Source organism: Helianthus annuus, chromosome 9 (assembly GCF_002127325.2).
Source record: "Helianthus annuus cultivar XRQ/B chromosome 9, HanXRQr2.0-SUNRISE, whole genome shotgun sequence".
Taxonomy (NCBI): Eukaryota; Viridiplantae; Streptophyta; class Magnoliopsida; order Asterales; family Asteraceae; genus Helianthus; species Helianthus annuus.
In genome coordinates, this window is record NC_035441.2 from 188,835,245 (window position 1) to 188,857,054 (window position 21,810).

The 21,810-nt window shown below is 37.7% G+C and overlaps 1 protein-coding gene across 1 annotated transcript; it reads left to right on the top strand.

Annotated features, from left to right (window-relative positions):
• Positions 1-21,256: 21,256 nt before the first annotated feature.
• Positions 21,257-21,754, top strand: LOC110876991. The gene has a single exon (XM_022125148.1). It carries the CDS (start codon positions 21,257-21,259, stop codon positions 21,752-21,754), a length of 498 nt encoding a protein of 165 aa, XP_021980840.1.
• Positions 21,755-21,810: the final 56 nt, after the last annotated feature.

Below are 21,810 nucleotides of genomic sequence, written 5' to 3' on the forward strand. Positions count from 1 at the left end.
CTTCTGGAATACGTTTACTAGGAATTAATTGTGGTTCGGCAGGTTTCTGAACAGCAGCTACAATTTCTGGAATAGCATGAGCTATCCCTTGGGCGATAAAGTGCTTGATATCTTGTCGAGTTATATATTGATCTTCCTGTTCTTGCTCAGATTGATTTACTTCATTAATTGATTCATTGTTAGCGTTTTCCATCTGCTAATTGGTAACAATTTATTAGTGTCTAACTTATCAATGACCAAATTCATATAGATAAACACATAGATTATCACAACATACAGGCATAACCAAAATTGTCGATTTCTCGACTTTTACTTTGTTATGGTATATTGTATATGCATCCATACACACCGTATCTTACAGAGTTTTATTGCCCATTTTACAGAATTTTGAGTTACTATTATACAATACGGCTTTCTGTGGTTTAACTGACTGTTCTAGTAACGATGCTCCCTCTCATCGTACTTCCAAGTTAGATGCTCCCCCATTTCCCTGATCCTATTACCTGTACCTATCAGTTCTTCACCGAACTGACGGAGTTCAGCTAGGTTTTCATTACTCATGGGAGGATTTGGGAGTGGTTCTGGGTCAAATTGTGGAAGGAAGCTATAAGGACTGTTGACTATGTTTTGGAATTGCCAGTCATTGGTCCACCATTCCTCCATTTGGCCTAATGGTCTGGTATGAACTAGTGGGTCTGGAATAGTTGGTACTAGGTTTAGTGGGAATTGAACTGTAGCCGGGTAAGAGAAGAGATTATCATTGATAGGCTCTAAAACATCACAGTTTTCCAGTAGGCGATCTATTTCGTCTTGGAACGTGAATTCCTCAGATTGTTTAGAGCTTTCGCCAATCTCTATTCCCTTTTGTTTCAGATCTATTCCTATTTCCTTTTCGGGTGGTTTTGGACTTTCTCCAGTTTCTATTTCCTTTCCCTTGCTCATACTCACAGGATTTTCTATTTTAGGAAGTCTCCTAGTTGCTGGTTTCCTACGTCGTACTTTCCTCCACCCTACGTATCTTCTCTTCTTTTTAGGTTTGGCTTTTTCCAACGGTGGAGCTTTGAATTCCACAGGTTCTTCTATGTCAGCAATGTAACCAGTAAAGTCGTGAGAGACTTCGATAGGCACTGGATATAAGTTGAGATTCTGGAAGGCTTCCGACATCTCATTCATGCTGCATAGCATATATGCAAAATGCAATGTTAAAACTTTGGAACAAAGTTTAACAAACAAACACTGAAGTTCTATTGCATATTACTTTTTGTACAGAAATAACTGAAATAAACACACTGGGATTTTATTTATTTACGGGATTGTGATTTCTCTTACTAGACCCAACTTATCGGATATTTAGAGATTAGCATTTTCTGCTATAGTAGCTAGCATATAGAGATTTGCCCATTTCTCGTCTATTTTATCTTCCCAAGGTGTATTATTACCCAACTCTTACACTTCTGGGTTAAACCTAACTCTCTTGGTTCGGGGTTTCTTTTTCTCCTGACTCTTTTTAAGTATCGAATCCCTTTTCTCTGGGGAAAGAGGATTCTCATAGTTTGCCTTGCGGACAAAGATTCCTTCTTCTAGGTTTACTGGGTTTCTAGAAGAAGATGCCACATCTAGTTTGTGGTAGATAGCAGACAGCTTTTGCTTACCCATACTGTAACTAAAAATAACCAGTTAATAAAACATATAATCACCGGATAACAATTAGTAAAATTAAGTCCAAATGCTTAATTTAGGCTTAATCAGTGGCTCGATCAGTGGCTCAATTTAATTATTAGCTCTGATACCACCTTTCTGTCGCGGCCCCCGACCCACCCTGGACGGAGTCGGGGCCCGCGATGCAGATTTCAGTGGTACCCGTGGTATTTAATTTATGCGACAGCGGAAGTCTTTTTACAACAGGATCTTTTCACCGGAAAATGCTCGTTTAATATATTACACAAAGTTTAAGGGATAAATCCCATAATTTACAATAAGTTGATTTCACACAGAAATCTTTATTTTCCAAAACATGTTTTATTCATTTATTTACACTGAGCCACTTCTCTGAGCTTGGTAGTGCTTTACTGCACTTTTCCTGGATCACACAGATCACCTGAAACATGTTTGAAAAAGGTTTTGTCAGCGGGGAAATACTGAGTGAATCATTCCATTTTCTAAAACGACCCGTTAGTTATAAATTTACAGTATTAAGAGCGATTACAATGTTTCTATCAACCAATTATCAAGAATGGGTATTTGTCACTCGACCGGATCTGTGACTGTGGTCATATCACTATTGGTCCCGTTGCCCTAATAGTGACGGTTTACTCACACAGAGTAATAATCACTCACATAGAGTAATATTCACTCACATAGAGTGATAGAAATAGTAATGTGCACAATACCCCACATACCAGCTGTAATTTGGTGATTACAAAGACTTAATCCCTGTAATTATAACCTTGAAAATAATTTGAGGTATTGTAATACTTACTCACAAACGGTGAGAAAACAATTTAAAAAGAAGAATGACTCACATTGCAGATTAACGAGCAATAGATATAAGCCTACTGATTAGCCTTGATTTCACCTAGTTTAACACAATGCACACACACAGACAGGTTAGTAACTAATACAGCAGTTACGACAATTCACGAGATTAAACCTTCACAACGATTAATCAGTGCGATACTCGATAATTCAATCGGATTCACAACGAATAACAGAGCATAGTCCGAATTCGAACAGCACTCTAATATTCAAGTCGAAATCACGACGAATAATCAAAGTACAAGCTCAATTGAGCAGCACCTGGACTATCGTTGGATAGTTATAATCGATCGGACGTTGAATCGTAATAGCGATCGAGTTATTACCCTGATTGCGGCAGCACTTCGTGATCGGTGTGTGTTTTATGTGAACGATATTCGTTATAACTCAGAGCTCAATTAGCAATTGAACGTCGAAGTAAAGCACAGAACTAAGTCCCACTGCCTTCTATTTATAGCTGAAATTTGCCCTCCCTCGCGCCACGCGAAGAAGACCTATGTACCCGTCGCGTGGCGCGACGGGTCTATTTCGTAGCCTAGGTTGTTTCGTGTCCCAACTAGCTTTGATGAGTCAATTTCGACAGAAACTTACTTCTCAAGTAAAATTGTGAGGATTTTATCAACTAGGGTTTAATCCCCCCTGAGTTTTAGGGGCCCTGATCCTGATTCCGATTGTTACGAAAATTTTAGGGTTTATGCGGAATCACTTGGGTTTCTTAATTAGGGTTTTCTTATTACCTAATTACCATCCTAATTATGGATTTTAGTGGCAGTTGTTACAAGTATACTCGATCCCTTTTTGTTTTAAACTTTGGGATACAACATGTATTCTATTTAACTATGAAACCTGATACTTTTGGAATCTAAACTCTATCCTATGTGTATGTGAAACTTGTGATTCTTGATTCTTGATTCTTTGTGCTATGTGAACGTTTAATCCAGAGTGTGTAGTTCCGCCTTAACAATAGTAGCGCTATAGGAGATGCACCTCCCCATTATTCTCGGGGGTATTGTTAGGAGGATTCTAGTTTTCCTTGATTCTTGGGAAAACACTAAAGCATCGGGACACTTGGGCTATCACTTGGACTACAAAACTAGCACGTCTGAAACTATTTTGTTATCATTTACATTGTGGATATGAGTCTTTTGAATCTATTATGCTATATACTTAAACTTGTATACTCGCCGGTACACTTTTGTACTGACTCTATTTTAATACATGTTGCAGGCTGACAGGATGTTAGGATTCTTGAAACAAGCTAGGATGAAGCTTAGAAACAACACTTAGCTAATCTAGAAACTCTTGAATCGATGATGATGTTTTGATGATTATGTGATTGTGGATTTATGATGCTTAAACAATTTTGCATTGAATCAATTTAATTACTATTGAAACTATTAGTGTTATGGAAACTAATGAGCAATCTGAACGCTTAGTGCCCCCCCCCCCGATGTTTCCCCCATCGGTTGGGGTGTGACACCTATGGTTAGGGATTTAGAGTATTGTTAATTTCTATGAGTTTAAAGGTGCAAACACCCTCTAAACTTTCTGTTTTCAAAAGGTTTCAAACAACCTACAAAGTGTTGAGACCAAACCAAGTCTTCAATATTCAATCTTTAATATTGTAAGACTTGTGTTTTGGCAAGGTGTGAACAAATGAAAGCCTTGGCTATCCAACTATGATTCCACTACCTCACTTGCTTGATTAGTTAGATTATCTTCATATTACTACATCCCAAGACAATTTCCAACAAAGTAACAAGGCTACATCACGTCCCCAAACACTTTCCATGTTCGGGATGCACGCATCTAACTAGCTCACTTGTGTCACACCCCAACCGATGGCGGAAACATCGGGATGAGACGAAGTGTGTATAGATTGCTAGAGACGTCATAACACTATGTGACAATATTTAATTAAATTCAAATTTCATTGCAATACTAAATTGTCATACAAGGTTCAAATAGAAATAACAACATAGCTTCAAATTGTAACATAACAACAAAGATAAATTAATCTAGGTGTGTATCTAGTCCACCCTAAATCTCGTTTCATCTTTAGTCCATACTTCAACAATTAACCTGCAACATGTATTAAAATAGAGTTCAATGCAAAAGCAAAGGCGAGTATACAAGTTTGACTACATAGCATAATAGAATAAAAACTCATATCCAACATGTAACATAGTGATTTAATTTACTAGCGATGCAATTTTTGGCGTACTATATGATCAAACCCAAGAATACAACGCACAATAGCCTAATCCCAATAGTTTAGCGGGATAGAAATGTTTAACTCAACAATACCCAATTAGAATAGCGGGCGGGGCGTTAATCCTATAGCGCTATAATTGTTAAGGTGGGCTAGCAAAGTTAATGAGCATATAACGTTCCAAATCGTTCATAGAGCATACAAGCATAGCAAATATTCACAATAGTTTCATGTCACGTTCATAGATAGAGTATGTTTTGTTTAAGCATAAAAGTTGTTTTGAATAGGTATACATGTTGCATCCCAAAGTGTAAAGGTGAAAAAGGGATCGAGTATACTCACGGTTTACAAGTCTTGACTTGAAGTTCCGAGAGTAAGTTTGGTGGATGATTTAGCTTGGAGCACCTAGTCCTTCTACACAAGGAAACGTAGGTGTGTGAGTTTGGCGTACAACGGAAGATTATAGATTCGGAGTTTAAATTGTATAGAAAAGTAACATAGGTGAAAATAATCATCATTTAGACTTTATGACCGTTATATGACACTAGGTAACCACTTGGGTTATGTTGTATTTCATGGGTAGTAAGCCCATTAGAATCATATTAAGGTTTAGGTCTTAGATGTTCTTCTACTCCTTTGACATGTAAACATAGGTTTAACATCAAAGGTTCGAAGGAGTATATATTTATACTTAGGATATATATTACATATTATTTAGGTCCGATATTCAAGTAGGAGGTAGAAGATTAGATCTCCATTTAGGTACCTCTAGTTACAAGGATGTCATGAATGGGGTAGGAAGACTAAGCTTCCATTTAGGCACCCCTTTGATGTTCACCACTACACTTGATGTAAAAACAACCAAGGAGGGTCATGAACTAAGGTTTGTACAAGTATATCAAATGACTAATCTATTAGAAATCATCAAATAATGAGTGGATTCTTATGAAGGATAGCCCAAGCTAATCCAACCATCACACATTCAACAAGTTTCACACTTGAACATTACTTGTGGGTAAAACCCTAATTAAAACAGAAAGTTTATGAGGTTTTAACCTCTGATTTAGATGTCTCAACCATGTTTTTAAGCCTAACCAACCATAAGAGAGGTTGTAAGCATTAGGACATTGGTTTGAGATGTGTTTCACACAAGTTAGATGAAGTTTACATAAGTTTGAAACAAAACAGAAAGTTTTTGGTCAATTTCGGAGCAATTCCAGGTCTGATTTCTCCAAGGAGAAGTCAAGGAATCAAACTACATGATTAACCAAGCAAGTAGGAAAAAGAATCAAGCAATTTCGTTAAGAAATGAGCAAGTTATACCACTTTTAGTGTAGGTGTATCAATCTGCCCGAAAATGCAGCTTTGCAAGAGTTTTGAGAGTGAATTTGGAGAGATTAGAGAGTGTTTGTAAAGTGTTTTGAGCTTGGAAGAGGCTTGGTATTTATAGGGAGTGATTAGGTTAGTTTGTAGTTGAATAATAAATGTTAAAAATGAGTTTAAAACTCAAATAAGCCCAAAATTCCCGCTGAAACGCGCTGAAAAGGGGGTCTGGTCGCGCTGGTAGGCTGTTTTAAACGAGTGGATATATATTTTAAGTGCTGAGTTTGTTTACCAAAAAGCCTGTAGCTCAGATGGTCAGACGCGTGTATGTGAAGAGGGGTGATCCGGGTTCGAGTCCTGGCAACCACTTTTTATTGTTTTGATTTTTTAAACAGTTTCAGTAATTGCAAAATCAGTCCCTAAAGTTTAGTTTGGTGAATTTGCACTAACGGTCCCTGTGGTTTAACTAACTAACCAAGTTATATAATCTTTTAACCAATTAGTTTATTTAAGTAACTGCTTAAGTAATTTAACTTGGTTTACGAACTAGGTTATTTTCTAACTTCAAAATCTAACGAGACTAACTAGATTATTAAACTTTTAAATAAAATTAATTAATTTAATTAATCCAAACAATTTGAAAAGTGACCATATTTATAATGAATAAAAATTATTCTTTAAACGATTATTCGTTTCACAAAGCTTTCGAGTTTCACTATTTTACGAGTTTCAACTAGTTTAACGAGCATTGAGCGTAATAACGAATCGAGAGTCTAGGATAATATATCGTTCAAACGTGAAAATTTGCACATAAGTCTAACACAAACATGAATAAAATAGCTTCGTTTTCATTATGATCAATTGTCTCGAATTACAAATGAAGCAACAGTGGATTACAAAGAGAGTACAAGAGTCTAAATATGGAAAGTACAACACGACTTGCTAAAATAAGAAAGGTTCGAAAATGCGGAGCGTTACAGTCTCCCCTCCTTTAGGAAATTTCGTCCCGAAATTTAGGAAGACGTAGGGAAAAGATGAGGATACTTCGACTTCATATCCTTTTTGAGTTCCCAAGTAAATTCAGCGCCACGTTTTCCTTCCCATCTAACCTTGACGATAGGAATTTTACTGCGCCTTAATAACTTGACTTCTTGGTCCACGATTTCGACAGGTTTTTCCACGAAATGCATAGTATCGTTGATTTGAAGATCTTCGAGAGGAACTTGAAGTCCTTCATCAGCGAGACATTTCTTTAGGTTAGAGACGTGGAACGTTGGATGAACGTTGTTGAGCTCTTGAGGTAAGTCGAGTCGATAAGCCACCTTACCAATCCTTTTGAGTATCTTGAAAGGACCGACATAACGAGGGGCAAGTTTTCCCTTTTTACCAAAACGAACCACTCCTTTCCAAGGAGATACCTTGAGTAGGACGAGATCTCCAACGTTGAATTCCATGGGTCTGCGTCCCTTGTTAGCATAGCTCTTTTGACGATTTCGAGCCTTGAGTAGATTATCATGGATTTGGTGAATCTTATCCGTTGCTTCTTGTATGAACTCGGGACCAGTAAAATGTTTATCGCCAATCTCGTGCCAACTTAAAGGAGATCGGCACTTGCGGCCATATAATGCCTCGAAAGGAGCCATTTGAATACTAGAGTGGTAGCTATTGTTGTACGAGAATTCGATCAAAGGTAAATGCACATCCCAACTACCACCAAAGTCGATGACACAAGAACGGAGCATGTCCTCTAGGGTTTGGATAATACGTTCAGTCTGTCCATCCGTTTGAGGATGAAAGGCCGTACTAAGATTCAAATGAGTACCCATAGCGGACTGAAAAGTTTGCCAAAGGCGCGAAGTAAATCGACCATCACGATCAGAAATGATGTCTAGGGGAACACCATGATAGCGTATGACTTCATCGGTATAGATGCGAGCAAGTCGTTCAACCTTGAAATCTTCACGAATAGGAATGAATTGAGCGGACTTGGTCAAACGATCGATGATCACCCAAATGCTGTCGTAACCAGAGGGTGTACGAGGAAGTTTAGTTATGAAGTCCATCGCAATGCTATCCCATTTCCAAACAGGGATTTCAGGTTGTTCGAGTAGACCAGAAGGTCGTTGATGCTCGGCTTTGACTTTCGAACAGGTAAGACATTTGGAAACGTACACAGCAATGTCTCTCTTCATACCAGGCCACCAATAGGATGTACGTAGATTATGGTACATCTTGTCGGCGCCAGGATGAATTGAGTACCTAGATTTGTGTGCTTCGTTCATGATAAGGTCACGAAGACTGTCGCGATCTGGGATCCAGACGCGATCACAACAATAGAGAAGACCATCAGGTTTCGAAACGAGTTGACTTTCAGAAGCTCCACGTATTTCTACAGCCATGGAACCTTCATTGATAGACGAATATTGCGCTTCACGAATGCAATTGTGAAGATTGCTCGAGATATGAAAACAACGAATGACATCTACATGAGCCTTACGACTAAGTGCATCGGCCACGACATTTGCCTTACCAGGGTGGTAGCGAATCTCGCAGTCGTAGTCGTTGAGTAATTCCACCCAACGTCGCTGTCGCATATTGAGTTCCTTTTGGTCAAAGATGTGTTGCAGGCTCTTATGGTCAGTGAAAACCACACACTTAGTACCATACAGGTAGTGTCGCCAAATCTTTAACGCAAAAACAACTGCGCCAAGCTCGAGGTCGTGGGTAGTATAATTTTTCTCATGTATTTTGAGTTGACGAGAGGCGTAAGCGATGACTTTGTCTCGTTGCATGAGCACACAACCAAGACCACGATTCGAGGCATCACAGTACACCACGAAATCATCATTCCCATCAGGAAGAGCGAGGATAGGAGCGTTGCAAAGCAAATCCTTGAGAGTTTGAAAAGATTCCTCTTGCTCAGGACCCCAAGCAAAAGGTTTCTCTTTTTGAGTCAACGAAGTGAGAGGAACGGCGATTTTTGAAAAATTCGAGATGAATCGACGGTAGTAACCTGCCAATCCTAAGAAAGAACGGATTTCAGAAGGGGATTTAGGCGCAGTCCAATTCTTCACAGCTTCGATTTTTGCAGGGTCGACATGGATTCCTTTTTCACTAACAACGTGTCCAAGGAATTGAACTTCTTTGATCCAAAACTCGCATTTAGTAAACTTAGCGTATAAACGTTCACTGCGCAAAAGTTCGAGTATAAGACGAAGATGACGCTCATGATCGGCTCGAGATTTAGAATAAATGAGGATATCGTCAATAAAGACGATCACGAAGCGATCCAAGTAAGGTTTACAAACACGATTCATGAGGTCCATGAACACAGCGGGTGCGTTGGTTAAGCCAAAAGGCATAACCACGAACTCGTAATGTCCATAGCGAGTACGAAAAGCGGTTTTGGGAACGTCCTCTTCGAGGACTCGAAGTTGATGATAACCAGAACGAAGATCGATTTTGGAAAAACAGGTAGCGCCTTGGAGTTGATCAAAGAGGTCGTCGATACGCGGAAGGGGATAACGATTCTTGACGGTGAGTTTGTTGAGCTCACGATAATCGATACACATGTGAAAGGAACCATCTTTCTTTTTAACGAAGAGCACGGGAGCACCCCAAGGAGAGGTACTTGGACGGATGAAACCCTTCTCAAGGAGTTCTTGAAGTTGCGAGGATAATTCTTGCATCTCAGAAGGTGCAAGACGATAAGGAGCCTTAGCAACAGGAGTTGCACCAGGTACGAGATCAATACGGAAATCAACAGATCGAGGTGGAGGAGGACCAGGCAAATCTTCAGGAAAGACGTCAGGGAAGTCGCACACCACTGGAACACCACTTATACATTTTCCCTTGCCTTTTTCTTCCACGACGTGGGCTAAAAAGGCAAAGTACTGTTTGCGTAAGTACTTGTTCGCTTGGGTGCAGGACATTAACTTCAGTCCCTTTGAAGGTCGGTCCCCATAAACGTGTAAAACGTCACCAGAAGGAAGAGGTAAGCGAACGAACTTCTCGTGACAAGCGATTTCAGCATGGTTCTTTTGAAGCCAATCCATGCCTATGATAACGTCGAAACTGCCCAGTTGCATGGGTATGAGATCGATAGGGAAAACGTGCTCGTTAAGAGTAAGACGACAATCGAGGAGAATGGAATCGACTAAGATAGATTTGCCATTGGCGACTTCGACGAAAAACGACTTGGGTAGCTTAGAGCGTGCGCAATTTAACAATGATTCGAATTCTAAGGACACAAAGCTTTTGTCCGCACCAGTATCAAACAGTATCGAAGCATAAAGATGGTTAACAAGAAACGTACCATTAACGACATCATTGTCGTTGCGTGCTTGATTCGCGTTCAGGTTGAAAGCGCGTCCACGAGGAGGTTGTTGTTGCTCTTGGTTCCATAATGGGCATTGGGGGCGAATATGATTAACATCCCCACATTTGAAACAAGCCCTAGCGGGTCTTGCGTTTGGAGGGGCAGGTGGAGCTTGTTGCGCTTGTTGAGCTTGTGGCGCTTGCTGTTGTTGGTAGCGGCAAAAGGCGGTGTCATGTCCATAACGGTTACAATTGCCACAACGACGACATCTAGCAGTGGCGGGATGATGGTAGTTACAGGTGGCACACTTGGGGTGAACCCCAGTGTACGGCCTTTGGGCGTTATCAGGAGCAACAGGGTTTGGGTTAACAGGCGGCACAATCGCGTTACAAACGGGGTTGGATTGCTTTCGCTTCCTTCCCCTATTGTTATTCGACTGTTGGGTAATCTGGTTGGCTGGCTTGGAAGAAACAGGTTTTGCGGCTTGCTTATCACGAACGCGGTTGTTATTAAGGGAAGCGGCCAAGCGGTACACGGCTTCGATGTTATCGAGGTTGGCTGCCTCAATCGTATCGCGCATGCTAGGGGGTAACCCATTGATGTACTTGGTTATCTTGCGTGCGGTAGTCAAGACAAGGTGAGGGACAATGACACTGAGTTTCTTGAAACGGGTGGTATAGGCTAGGTTATTATCATCAATCTGCCTTAAGACCCAAAATTCTTCTTCCAACTTTTGTTGCTCGTGCGGAGGGCAAAACTCGTCCATCATTAGGGCCTTAGTCTCCTCCCAGGTCAACGCATAAGCCAACTCGTTCGAACGTATGTTTCTTTCATTCGACCACCACTCGAGAGCTCGGGCTTGGAATACCCCAGTCGCGCTACGCGTCTTGAGCTCGTCAGGGCAATCGCTATTGATGAATGTGACCTCTATGCTGTCAAACCACTCAAGCATAGCGGTCACCCCATCATTGCCAGTAAATGGCTTGGGATTGCACGAAGAAAAGTGCTTAAAGTTGAACGAAGCGGGCTTGCGTATTTCGACCTTAGAGTCGACGGAAGAGTGAGGAGTTTCAGAAGCTCGAATCTCGGAAATGACCTTTGGAACGACGCGCGCAAATTGATCGGCCATGAAAGCCATCATCTTCTTCGTGGAGTGAGACTTTGACTTCTTAGACGCTTTGGAGAGACGAGAAGACATCTAAGATTCAAAAGATTGAAAAGGTGAGACTTGGTCACAATGTTTGTTTAAGAAAAATGAAATTGATCACATAACATAAAGAGTCACATAGCATAAAGGGTTCAAATTGATTCGCATAGCATGAAAGTTTAAACATTTCATATAGCATAGTCATGAATTCCACATAGCATAACATGAATAAACGAAAGCATTGTAAATTTAGTTTGTTCACGAGGGATTATTATTGTTTGTGATTGCGATAACGTGCGAAATGATTAAAACGACATTTTGAAATGAACGAACGTTCAAGTATAAAAATCACATATAAATTGAGATACATAAAAGAGAGGCTCAATAAAATATTGGAGTGTTTCGGGTAGAGAAACGTCGACTATTCCAAAGTGGGTCGAAAGTTCTTTCGAATTAGAGATATTGTGCTTTGGCCTATAAGTAAGATACTCTCGTCGAGAAGCGATTAACGGTATCTTACCCTTCCGGTTACTACACATCTCTAAATGATTGAAACATTCGGGACTTTGGCGAGAATAAAATCAAGGAATGGGACTTAATCGACAAGATGCGGGTTTCACCCCTAACTTGACGATTTCGTACCCTAAATGTGGTTGGTACTCGTCGGCCAAAATAAATTTTGACACTTTGACGAGGGTCCACTAGAGTTGAAATGGAAATTACCATTAAGTTGTGGATGTCACTCCTAGCTTAATGGTGAAATTTCGTGCAAAAAAATAGATTAAAGGTAGAATGAGAGTCGTTTACCAAATTGTGGGTTTCACGCCTATTTTGGTAAATTCTTCTCGTTGGTGTTACAAGAGCATAAAAATAGCATAAGTGTATTCGTGTTGGCCTTAGGAAAGGCACATAAATTTAATCAAAAGTATAGCTAGGAAGCATGCATGGTAGAGTACAAAAGTTTTAAACAACAAATAAGAGGCAAAATTCCTAGAACTATAGATTAGGGCAAAAGCATGGCAATTTTCCTAATTCCCTATAGTTATGGCTCTGATACCAATCTGTCACACCCCAACCGATGGCGGAAACATCGGGATGAGACGAAGTGTGTATAGATTGCTAGAGACGTCATAACACTATGTGACAATATTTAATTAAATTCAAATTTCATTGCAATACTAAATTGTCATACAAGGTTCAAATAGAAATAACAACATAGCTTCAAATTGTAACATAACAACAAAGATAAATTAATCTAGGTGTGTATCTAGTCCACCCTAAATCTCGTTTCATCTTTAGTCCATACTTCAACAATTAACCTGCAACATGTATTAAAATAGAGTTCAATGCAAAAGCAAAGGCGAGTATACAAGTTTGACTACATAGCATAATAGAATAAAAACTCATATCCAACATGTAACATAGTGATTTAATTTACTAGCGATGCAATTTTTGGCGTACTATATGATCAAACCCAAGAATACAACGCACAATAGCCTAATCCCAATAGTTTAGCGGGATAGAAATGTTTAACTCAACAATACCCAATTAGAATAGCGGGCGGGGCGTTAATCCTATAGCGCTATAATTGTTAAGGTGGGCTAGCAAAGTTAATGAGCATATAACGTTCCAAATCGTTCATAGAGCATACAAGCATAGCAAATATTCACAATAGTTTCATGTCACGTTCATAGATAGAGTATGTTTTGTTTAAGCATAAAAGTTGTTTTGAATAGGTATACATGTTGCATCCCAAAGTGTAAAGGTGAAAAAGGGATCGAGTATACTCACGGTTTACAAGTCTTGACTTGAAGTTCCGAGAGTAAGTTTGGTGGATGATTTAGCTTGGAGCACCTAGTCCTTCTACACAAGGAAACGTAGGTGTGTGAGTTTGGCGTACAACGGAAGATTATAGATTCGGAGTTTAAATTGTATAGAAAAGTAACATAGGTGAAAATAATCATCATTTAGACTTTATGACCGTTATATGACACTAGGTAACCACTTGGGTTATGTTGTATTTCATGGGTAGTAAGCCCATTAGAATCATATTAAGGTTTAGGTCTTAGATGTTCTTCTACTCCTTTGACATGTAAACATAGGTTTAACATCAAAGGTTCGAAGGAGTATATATTTATACTTAGGATATATATTACATATTATTTAGGTCCGATATTCAAGTAGGAGGTAGAAGATTAGATCTCCATTTAGGTACCTCTAGTTACAAGGATGTCATGAATGGGGTAGGAAGACTAAGCTTCCATTTAGGCACCCCTTTGATGTTCACCACTACACTTGATGTAAAAACAACCAAGGAGGGTCATGAACTAAGGTTTGTACAAGTATATCAAATGACTAATCTATTAGAAATCATCAAATAATGAGTGGATTCTTATGAAGGATAGCCCAAGCTAATCCAACCATCACACATTCAACAAGTTTCACACTTGAACATTACTTGTGGGTAAAACCCTAATTAAAACAGAAAGTTTATGAGGTTTTAACCTCTGATTTAGATGTCTCAACCATGTTTTTAAGCCTAACCAACCATAAGAGAGGTTGTAAGCATTAGGACATTGGTTTGAGATGTGTTTCACACAAGTTAGATGAAGTTTACATAAGTTTGAAACAAAACAGAAAGTTTTTGGTCAATTTCGGAGCAATTCCAGGTCTGATTTCTCCAAGGAGAAGTCAAGGAATCAAACTACATGATTAACCAAGCAAGTAGGAAAAAGAATCAAGCAATTTCGTTAAGAAATGAGCAAGTTATACCACTTTTAGTGTAGGTGTATCAATCTGCCCGAAAATGCAGCTTTGCAAGAGTTTTGAGAGTGAATTTGGAGAGATTAGAGAGTGTTTGTAAAGTGTTTTGAGCTTGGAAGAGGCTTGGTATTTATAGGGAGTGATTAGGTTAGTTTGTAGTTGAATAATAAATGTTAAAAATGAGTTTAAAACTCAAATAAGCCCAAAATTCCCGCTGAAACGCGCTGAAAAGGGGGTCTGGTCGCGCTGGTAGGCTGTTTTAAACGAGTGGATATATATTTTAAGTGCTGAGTTTGTTTACCAAAAAGCCTGTAGCTCAGATGGTCAGACGCGTGTATGTGAAGAGGGGTGATCCGGGTTCGAGTCCTGGCAACCACTTTTTATTGTTTTGATTTTTTAAACAGTTTCAGTAATTGCAAAATCAGTCCCTAAAGTTTAGTTTGGTGAATTTGCACTAACGGTCCCTGTGGTTTAACTAACTAACCAAGTTATATAATCTTTTAACCAATTAGTTTATTTAAGTAACTGCTTAAGTAATTTAACTTGGTTTACGAACTAGGTTATTTTCTAACTTCAAAATCTAACGAGACTAACTAGATTATTAAACTTTTAAATAAAATTAATTAATTTAATTAATCCAAACAATTTGAAAAGTGACCATATTTATAATGAATAAAAATTATTCTTTAAACGATTATTCGTTTCACAAAGCTTTCGAGTTTCACTATTTTACGAGTTTCAACTAGTTTAACGAGCATTGAGCGTAATAACGAATCGAGAGTCTAGGATAATATATCGTTCAAACGTGAAAATTTGCACATAAGTCTAACACAAACATGAATAAAATAGCTTCGTTTTCATTATGATCAATTGTCTCGAATTACAAATGAAGCAACAGTGGATTACAAAGAGAGTACAAGAGTCTAAATATGGAAAGTACAACACGACTTGCTAAAATAAGAAAGGTTCGAAAATGCGGAGCGTTACAACTTGGATGTTTTAGATATAGTAATTTTATGTTCTCATATTCTTATGTTCCATGACCATCCGAATCATCCTTGTGATAATTTGTTTATTGGTGAACATTCGGGTTAATGGATTCATCCAACCTAGCATGATCATACTTGACTAACTAACACTTGGGCTACTCACAAACTATATAAATATATGTATACCTATCTATGAACTAACCGAACCTAAACACTTGGACTACTCACAAACTATATAATTATATGTATACATATCTATGAACTAACTAAACCTAAGACTCTAACCAATCCTTGGTTTGAAGTCAAAAGGAAAATGGTTAAAATATCTTGATTAAACTCCTTGTAATTTGGAATTCCAATAGGCAAGCTTGTGCCTATGAAGAACATTACATTACGGTGTCCGAATTCAGGTATTTCGTCAAGATAAGTTTTCATGTAATTTGTTACTAAATAATCATCTTGCACTTTACATTCCGAATCCAAACTCCACCAAACTCATATGCAGCGTTTATCTTTGTAGGATAACTCGGTGGTTCTCAACACTCTCAAACGCATTAGCTCACGTACGCAGGAATTACTACGCAAACCGTGAGTATACATGATATCCTTTTCGTTATTACACTTTTGGGTGCAATATATATATATATATATATATATATATATATATATATATATATATATATATATATATATATATATATATATATATATATATATATATATATATATCATATTAAAACTCACACAAACACATATACACAAATACATTATTCATACAGTAGAATCCAATATACATGCTTAATATGTTTATACTCTAGAAATACATGCATGCTAGAAAGCCATTCTTGCACAATACTTTGTCATTAACTTCGTACAAGCCTCGCTTAACATGTATAGTGTTATAGGAGTAGCACACTGCTCGTATTCTTTTGGTCATGTTAAGTTTATACATACAAAACGGTCTTGTCCTTGTGACGGCAAGATTACGCTAGTGGAATCTTTGGGTTGACACGTATGTAATGCATGCTAATTCATGCTATGTTATGTCTTAGTATACATTATTGCCATGTGGATTTCGTCAAAAACTTTTATACTTATGCTAGTAGCCAAACTTGTATGCTCACCAAAGCTTTATGTGTTGACATGTTACTTTAATATATATTGCAGGATTATTATTACAAAGCGTTGAAAAAAATCTAGTAGGAAGGACTAGAAACGCACCAAACTTTAATTCATGTTTAGTAGTTTAGTCGTTATGTTACCTTGTTCGTATTATGAATTTGATACATATTTATTCGAAACCACACTACGGGTCCCAAGTTATGCATAGACGTGACATGATAGATCCCTATCCATAGATGAGGTTAGCTTTTCGAGACTAACCTCATCTATGACCGCAGACCAACCATGTCATGTTTATGCATAAATTGGGACCAGTATTGTATTTTTCAATAGATATGCATCAAAGTCATAGTATGGAATACCACAAAGACTAACCGTGTAATTAACTCTTAATTTAGTTTTTCTCTAATGACTTGTGTTAGGTAACTTTAAATGATGTATTTATTTTTTTCGGACTTTCCGTTACAAATTTCGTTGAAAACAGAGTCATATTCACCGTATAGTTTTTTGTGTATTATAAGCTACAGTGAGTATGAGTTCTCGATCAATATAAAACACGTGTAAGTATATTTTTTCTGGCATACCATGACTTTATTTTTTGTTTTTTTATGGTTGCTATACCTCAAAATATAGTACTTTTTTGGAGTCGTAAGTTGATGAAAGTGTGAGTTTTCGATCAATGTAAATTAAACACGCGTCAATATTCTTTTAGGCATACCACATTTTTATTTTTTGGGTTTTCTGTTTCGGTTGCTATACTTAGCTTTGATACCGTAACAAACCAAACATATTCTGACATACATCTTTAGCTCATTTAGTATTTTAATAGTTTTATTTTCCTCTAATAACTTACGTTTGTTAACTTCTTTAGAAAAATAAAATATGTGGTTATGTTTATTTTTTTTTCTTAACATCCTGATATAAACTTTATTGAAAATGAGTTGTATTCCAAATAAATTATTTTTTTAATATTGTAAACTATAACGAACACTGATATCATAACAAATCAAACAGATATCGACAAAAACCAATTTTGCATGAGGAAATCTTAATAATAAAGAATTACCCACTATTTGTTTAGAACTTGGGTGCCTACTAATAAATTGCAAAACTTGGTCATAATAGTTGGGGATGGCAAAAATACCCGAGTCTTACGAGTATATCCGAAACTCGACACAAATGGGACAGGTATATCTGATACCCGACGGGTATTGGGCCGGGTATAGGATTAGTTTTAAAAATTTCTGCGGGTATGGGTCGGGTATGGGATTAGGTGATCCCGACCCAATTACCCGAAACCACTTACCCATTTACCCGAAATATATACCCAATCATATATCCAGATTTTTTAATTTATATTTTTGTTTTCCATTAACCCTTATCTATTTGTGATTTATTTTAGTATTGTAATAATGTGAAAAAAAATAAATTTTCTTTTAGTATATGTATTTTGTAATTGTATATATATTTTGTATGTTGTGAAGTATATACAAATAGGTGTATAACTATAAAAAGTTATTAATAATTTATGATAAAACCTATATGTATGTAATGTACATTTTTAGTTTATAATAACTGTTGTATAAATAAAATTATAGAATAATTATAATAGTAAAAAATGTTTTTAGAAATTATAACGTATATCTTTTAACCAACTATTGGGTATACCCGATACCTTGGTTTTAAAAAACGAGAGGCACACAAAAGCGACGAGATCTAAAAATGAGGCACGAAGCGCAAAAGTTGTGGGCTTTTTGGACCCGAGGCACAAGAAGATTATATAATTTTATACATATCCGATAAGTTTTTAGCATCCTTTATCCAAAATATAGTTATAACTAAGGTTTATATATGATTTTACCTATATGTACAAGAAAAAAAAACCTATTGTCCAAGACTTTCATGCATAAAAACAACATAAAAACACCCAAAATACATAAGGCGCACGCCTCAAACCTCAAAAAACCCAAAAAAAATAAGTTTTTCTTGCGCTTTGTGGAAAAAGCGCGCCTTAGGGGCCCTGAGGCGCTGAGACCTGCGCCTTAGGGCGCCTCGTGCCAAGGCGCGCTTTTTAAAACCCAACCCGATACCCGTGGGTTTACCCGATATCCGATGGGTAATTATCCGACGGGTATTGGGTCAGGTATAGGACACTATTTTACAATCGGGTATGAGTATGAGATTATCAATACCTGACCCATTACCATCCCTAATAATAGTTTCCCTTTGATTATTGCAACATTACAACCTTGTCTTGTCAAGCAAGTTGATGACTAACTTTGGGTCAAAGGTTGTTGCCATTTACAATCATGTCATCCTTGTCAATAAGTTTGTGGTATCTTAAAAATAATTGTTTGATCTTATCTTTTAGAAAGCATCTTATATCTCTTTATCAGTTTATTTACAAAAATAGTCATATTTTTATGTTCAATCTAAGATAAAAAGACACTCAAAAGAAAACTAATATCATTATAATGTTATATACAGAGACGACGTTCATTATGAATATGGAACCCTTAAAAAAAGTGAGGAAATAAGGGTATCAACCTTGGATGTATGGAATGTGTTGGGGAAGAATCAGTTTGCCGGATGATCAGAGAGGCGTGATGTCACTCTCAGATCAAATTATTTCAGTGGTTCACTCGAATAATTTAATCGGGTACTACTCTGATTTTGAGAAAATGAACCAGTGTATGTGTTTGTGGAAATTGTCTGAACCAGAGAAATGTGACCAAAAAACTGTCTACGAAAAAACTGCCCCTTTGACCCTGCCAGGGGCTGCCGCCCCTTGGACCCTGCTCCCAGGGGCGCTGCCTGTTGGTTCAATTCTGTTTGTGCATGAAGGAAAACAATATAAACATACCTGTCACAGCAGATAGTGCAGAGGAGAATCCAGTAATGGAGTTCGACATGCCTGTCATCTTGATCTGGTTCCTCCTTAGGGTGCTGACTGATGATGGGGACTTAGAAAACCGAAAAGGGTATCGGTTATGGAGAGGAGGTTTCGTGATGATGTTATGGTTAATGGGGTGTGTGAATTGTGTAACTGAGTAACCCCTAAACCTCCACATAACTCTCCTTATATAAGCACCCAGGAGGAAACCTAATTAGTTACTAAGGGTAATATGGTCCATCAACAATTACCAACTAATTAAATAATAGGTTCTAATATATTTTGATCTCTATAATGTAAATGATTAAGATGGCTATAGATTAAATATTAATACGTAATATATTTAATCTTACACTGCCTCCTTGGAATCCCCATAGAGTACGGGCTCCGCCCGTACACTTCGAATTATAATAACTCAAACAAGCATGCACTCCCGCACCTCCTAACTTGTTTGATGTGTATTATTATTCGGTTTGATCACCAAGTGAATCCCCCCATTACACTAAAATATCTAACAGAATGGACAATCGTTCCCTTACGAGAGAATTGCTTGGTTGAAGATATACGGGGTTCCACTACATTTGGCAGACAATGAGGTGTTTGATGCGATTGGGAAACTGTTCGGGAACATCCTACATTCACCACAGATAAACCAGAATGACACAGACTTCTCTCATGATTGTGTAGGGGTGTTAACAAGAGGGGGTAGAAAGGTTAACAAAGACATTACTCTGCAACAGGATAACAATTTTTTCCAAGTATGGGTTTTCTGAAGAACAAGGGGAATGGTTACTGGATTGCTTGTATGAGGAAGAAGAGGAACAAGATGCAAGCAACAACAACAACTCGCCGCAATTTGAGAAATACGGCGACACAGTGATACGCGACAGAACCCCGGTCGTTTAAAATATTTTCTTTTGTCATTTTTCGATTCATTAACACACAATATATATAAACACTATTTTTTTTGTGTTTATGGCAGGTTTATACAAAAAATGGTACCGAGCGAACGATCAAGTACGCGAAGAACCGAATACTCTTAAACCGCCACTTCTTTGGGAACATCTTTTCAAACAGACAAATTATGATTACGCGTGACAAAGTGTTCGAGTTTAAAACCTTAATGGTTTAGAGTTTAAAACCTTAATGGTTTGGCTGTAATATATATGGGTAATAGTTCGTTATGTCAGTTTGTCTAGATTATTAGTTAACTCATACTCGCAAGTATTTGTAAAAAATAAAAATTATATCGGGGACGTAATTATCTGAATATTTAAGTTTGTCATTACACTCCCACTATTGTGGTATAACATGTTACACCAACAATCATAGTGAAATGCAATTTCCTCTTAAATCTATAAGCTCCACGAGCATAATGATACATTGGTTATGGAAAAAAGGTTGAAATAACAGCATGCAAAATTATATCTTATATCGTGGTACATCTTTTGATTAAAAAATAGTAAAAGAACTTGGATGCAAAAAATACCATTAACATACTATTCAAAAGTCACTGACGTGTCATGTGACTAGAATGATGTTATATGAGTTGTATGACATGCGAGAAACGGTTTTATAAGGACCCGTATGAGGTGGTGTTCGTCAAATGATATTACCCGTATGATATGTTTGACTTATACATAAATAACTGTTGTAAACACTGACAAAGTTATATCAACCATGTAACAAACATTTTGTTCTAACATATTAACAGAATATAGATATATTTGGAATGTAAATATCTTAGGTGATTGTGTAAATCTCTTCATGAGAATAGGAGATATGGACGATTGTATATATATGATTCATAGATGAATGAAGGAGACAAGGTTTACAATTCTAATATGGTATCAAACCACTAAAACCCTAACCGATCCTTCTCTGATCGGCCCTCCCACCCTCCTGCGCAACTTCTGCCCATCTCCCTCCTTCATCTATTCATCCCGCAACTATCATGTCTTCCTCTATTCATCCCGCAGTCACTGTCACAAACATCAAAGCTCTAATCCCTATTACTCTTGACATCGAGAATGGCCATTATACAACGTGGTCGGAGTTATTTAAAATTCATTGCATCTCGTATGATGTATATGATCATCTTCAGCCGAAGAAATCCACTGAGACGTCCTCTTCCTCTGATAAAGACCAAGCCAAGGACAAGACTACCTCTTCCCCATCGTGGGAACGCCTTGATTCCATTGTATTACAATGGATTTACGGGAGGATTTACACTGATCTTCTGCATATTATTTTGAAGCCCAACACTAACGCATACGCTGCTTGGACGGTGTTGGCGAATATTTTTCAAGATAATAAGGCCACGCGTACCATCGATCTTAACAAAAAGTTTGCCAACACTCGTCTTGAACAATTTCCCTCCATGACGGCTTACTGCCAGGCGCTCAAGGTAATCTATGATCAACTCACTAATGTTGGCTCTCCGATCACTTAAGAACAGTTTGTCTTGCAACTTCTCATGGGGCTTACGGAATCATACGAGAGCACGAC